This window comes from Apium graveolens, chromosome 9 (assembly GCF_009905375.1).
Source record: "Apium graveolens cultivar Ventura chromosome 9, ASM990537v1, whole genome shotgun sequence".
NCBI classification, from domain to species: domain Eukaryota; kingdom Viridiplantae; phylum Streptophyta; class Magnoliopsida; order Apiales; family Apiaceae; genus Apium; species Apium graveolens.
Window position 1 is genome coordinate 284,546,382 of NC_133655.1, and position 4,826 is coordinate 284,551,207.

Here is a 4,826-nt window from a genome sequence, read left to right on the forward strand (position 1 = left end):
TGAGTTGCTCGGCCCGTTGTGGATGAGGTTCTTCTTGTTGAAGCACGGCCAGACAGAGAAGTAGAAATATCCAAAGTCGTTAGGAGAATGCTTCAAATGGAGGAAGTAACCCAGCTGCCTCGCGGTTAGAGAAGGGTACCCGCATTTGTGGTACATGATGTACAATGCGAGGGCGGCCCGGTATCCGTTTGGATTGATCTGAAGGGGTGCGAGCTGGAAGTACTCGCAAACATCTTTGATGAAGGGATGAAGAGGAGAGGAGATTCCCAGCCTTAATAGGAAGGTGGACAAGACCATGCGAGGCACCCTGCCTCCATTCTCCGAGTGATTGAATCTATAACATCTCATATGAGGTAGGGGCAAGACAATATGGCCCTCGAGCTGAAACTGCTCAATGTGCTCGGCCAGATATTTCTGAGTCAGCGAGGTAGGAAGGTCGCGGCAAGCGAGCACCTTAACCTCCTCGTTTGCAGTTGAGCTCTCCTCCCCATCAGGAATGATCTGCCTTTTGAAAACAATCTCACCCTCGAGCTCGGGCTGGGCAGGAGGCACATAAGGCTCAGGAGAGGCCGCGGGGGCATAATTATAGTTATAAATCTTGTACTGACTTGTAACATCTGCCACCTCCTCGCTCTGAGGAGAGTCATAGGACCAATGCGAGCCGTCCTCTTCACCCTCGAGTCCCAGGATGGGATATTCAGCAGCTACAGGCTCTTTTCCTTTCTTCCTGGTGTCATAGTATGCACTCCCCAGGTCGCTGTCAGTTGATTCTGAGTCAAGGTGAATGGGGTCGAGGTGGTTAGCTGCTGCTTGCCTCAGACGGGCTGCCCTCTCTTCAGCCATTTCTCTTAAAATCTCCTCGGCTCGGTCTTTATCCAAGGGAGCAGGCTCGCGGTTTAGCAGCTCTTCTACCCCAAGGGAGGCTGGAATATGAGAGAGGTCCACGGGCCTATTTCTCCAATTATATATATTCTTCTCCCTGGTAAAATCCTCGGGGTTCGGGTCGAGGTGAATATCAAGCGAGCCGGATCCAGCTGCTCGCATCGAGTTCTCAACTCTGGCAATGTTCAAAGCCCCTTGAGGGGTGATAGCCGAGCCGGGAGAGATAGGTTGGCTAAGACGACCAGAAAGAGAGGTCAGCTCGCGTTGGAAGTCCTTGGAGCCTCGCTGCTCAGGAGGGTATTGGTTTAATGGAGATGGAGTAGCTGAAGAGCAAGCCGGGCTAGCAGAGGTGCGAGCCGGGCTCGAGGAAGAGCGAGATGATCCATAGGAGCGGGCTGAAGACGCACTCGACATCTGTAAAAGATGGTGAAAATTAGTGTGTGGCCCTAAAAAGAAAACAAAAAAAAAACAAGTATGGGATCGCACCTAAGTGTCCTCACATCTCACACGGGATCGCACCTAAGTATCTAAACGAGCGAAAGGGCTCGCATCGCGCGTTGTGGTTGTGTGTGAACTCGTATCGAACATGTGGTGTGTGCTCGCATGGTGTACGTGAATAAAGCATGAATAAAGAATGGGCTCGAATCGAAGAGTACCTGTGGGAGAGGTGTATGAAGATCCTGATGAATCTGGTCCCGGAGAATATCGCCGCCGGTAGACGGTTCTTGTTGAAATGATAATCTTCGCCGTGGTAGATCCTTGAGCAAATTGAGCAGCAATTCAGGAAGTGTTTTTGGAAATGTGAGAAATGAATTGAAATCTCACATATTTATAGGAGATAGGAGAGAGAAATGAGGAGGCGACACGTGTCGTCATCTCATAAGATGACACGAATCCCCACGCCAGCTGTCCAACGGCTGTCAAAATGAATGCAAAGATGAAAGGCATGCGAGGCGAGACACGCGAGGCGGCTTGGTGCGGCCTATTGGGCTCACACTTGCGAGGCCATAAAAAGATTAGAAAATACCTAGCCTCAAGATGCGACCAGGAATTTTGGGGGGTAGTTGTTATGCCCGCTTTCGGCCATGGGCCCTAAACAGGTCCCTGTGGGTGCACTAAATAGCTGGACTCTTGTGTGTGGGCTAGAACCATGGATTTATATGACTTGGGCCGGCACATGCGGGCTGGGCTCGCAACATGCGAGTTGAGTTCACATGCGGGCTGGGCTCGTAACATGCGAGCTGAGTTTACATGCGAGCCGGGCTCATGACATGAGAGCTGGGCTCAAACATGCGAGCTGGGCTCAAGTGAGGACATGCGAGCTGGGCTCACACATGTAAGGTGAGCTCATATTTGTCATTTGGGCTCTCATATGCGAGCTGAGCTCGGTTGTGCCCATGCGAGGTGGGCTCAGGTACCTTCATGCGAGGTGGGCTTAGCTGCCCATACGCGGGCTGAGCTCATGAGCCCACATCTTATAGAAACAGAGGTAACATTATATTTATTGTTTGAAGACGGTGCGGGCCGAGGTGACCAGGCCGGCCCGCATCGAAAGACTTTGTGTGCAACATGGAAAGTGACTCATAGATGACTGAGTTGCTCGTAGATTTCGGGGTCGACACGGGTTATTCCTACAATCACGGGAAGGATTGCGGAGATGCCGCGAGATTGTAGGAAGCGTGTGGAGCCGATCGAGATTTACGTGACTAATTGGCTGAAGGCCTGACTTTATCGTGGGCTTGGGCTGCACGGGCTGAAGAGTCCTAACCCTAGCCTACGTGACTTGTTCCCCAAGAACTACGTGAGGCTTGATCCCTATAAATAGGGTACGTAGGCACTTGTATGAGACATGAGTCGACACTTGACAGAGAATAACAAACCCTATTCTTTCTTAAGGAGTCCACATACAAGCTCAGCCACCACCAAACAACCTTCCTCCGCCCTCAAACACCGTTCTTGATCTTTGTTCCGCCCATTAACCTCCACAACATTGTTATACGAAATTCTCCCTATAACACGTAATGATAATGCAAATTATGTTAACCTTGTTGATGATTGTGATAAAGATATAATTGTTAGTGAACATAGATTTGAAAATGAAGATTTGCATGAAAATAGTGAGTTTATGCATGATAGTAGTGAGACTAGGGATAATAGTGTTGTTGCGGAAGAAGATATTATAATTCATTTCTTGAGTCAAAATTTCCCTAATTTGGTAGCCGCCGAAAATGTAATTAGAGCCTACGCTTTGAAAAATGGGTTTGCAATTAAAATCCAAAATACACAAAGGCGTGTGGACAAAACAATATATGCCCGTACTTATGTTTGTAATTTAGCGGGACAAAACCGCGATAAAGAACCCGTAGAGGATGAAGAAGTTTTGATAGGAAGTGTCGGTAGCGAGAAGAAGAAAATGCGTAGAAATAAACTTCCTATAAGTGGATGTAAATTTAGGATTTATGTAATTAATCGGCAAAATACAAGACATTGGGAGATAACATCGTTGGAGTTAAATCACAATCACGATGTTGTGTCGCCTTCTAAGATGAGTTTGATTAAAAGGGAGCGACATGTAATCGCCGCCCAAAAGAATTTAATTAAGAGTTTCCATGTTTCGGGTATTGCGCCTAGACAACAAATAAATATATTTGGAAAAATGCACGGAGGAGAGGAGCAAGTAGGGTTTCATGTCCAACACTTGAGAAATATCGTGCGTGATTTTAGAAAAGATAATTTGGGTGTGAATGATGCGCATGCGGGATTGGATTTGTTACATAGGTTAGAAGAGGAAAGTGGAGGAAATTTTTTATTCGGACTCTAATTGATGAAGAAGGAAGATTGAAGTGTCTTTTATGGGTCGACCCCCAGTCATTTTTGGTCTACAAAAATTTTGGTGATGTGGTTGCATTCGATACAACATATCGAACAAATAGGTATGCTATGCCGTTTGTGCCGTTCACCGGGGTGAATCATCACTATCAATCGGTTCTCTTTGGATTCGCACTAATGCGTGATGAATTGAAGACTACATTTGAGTGGGTTTTGGGTACTTGGTTAGAGGCCGTTGAAGGAAAAACACCTTTGGCTATTATCATCGATCAAGATCAAGCGATGGCGGGGGCAATTCAATCTCAACTACCAAACACGACACATTTGTTGTGTTCGTGGCACATTAGTAACAAATTTCCGGAGAAGCTCTCAACCTACTATGCAAAGGAAGAATTTAAAAGTGACTTCAACAATTGCATATATCACTCGTTGATCGAAGAAATTTTTGAGGATATGTGGAAAGCATTGATCCTGAAATACAAGTTGGAGGATAATACATGGTTGCAAAGCTTGTATAATTTGAAGCATAAGTGGATCGATGCTTATACACGAAACATTTTTTCCGCGGGTCAAAAAATAACATCAAGAAGTGAAGGAATGAATGCCTTTTTTGATGCTTATGTAGGGTCTTGCACAGGGTTGAAAGAATTTGTTGAGGGTGCACAAAAAGCTTTAGAAAGACAATTTATGCGTGAGAAAGAAGAGGATTATAATACACATCATAAAATTTGTTGCATGCGAATGAATACCGCCTTGGAGAACCACAAAAGAGATGTTCAAAAAATTTCAAGACCAATTGGTTGAGGCCGCAAAGTACTTTGTGGAAAAGGATAGAGATCGTTCTTTAGAAGATGTGGATGATACGTACTACAAATGTTATCGACCATTAATGGTTGAGTCTAATAGAACCACTTATCTTGTTATCTTCAACAAGTTGTCATTTCAGGGTTCTTGCAAATGTAGAATGTTTGAGCATTCGGGCATGTCGTGTCGTCATGTTATTGCCGTATTGACAAAGAGGTGTGTGGCCGAATTACCGGAATATTTTGTGAAACGGAGGTGGACTAGGGATGCCAATAGAGTTGATGGTGTGTTACTATATCACATGCCCAGAG

General features: G+C 45.8%; 1 protein-coding gene across 1 annotated transcript; it reads left to right on the top strand.

Annotated features, from left to right (window-relative positions):
- Positions 1–3,822: 3,822 nt before the first annotated feature.
- On the top strand, positions 3,823–4,515 carry LOC141686478 (protein FAR1-RELATED SEQUENCE 5-like). The gene has a single exon (XM_074491512.1). It carries the CDS (start codon positions 3,823–3,825, stop codon positions 4,513–4,515), a length of 693 nt encoding a protein of 230 aa, XP_074347613.1.
- Positions 4,516–4,826: the final 311 nt, after the last annotated feature.

Bases quoted from the DNA above. Each gene is read 5' to 3' on its own strand.
- LOC141686478 (XM_074491512.1), top strand. From the start codon at position 3,823: ATGCCGTTTGTGCCGTTCACCGGGGTGAATCATCACTATCAATCGGTT.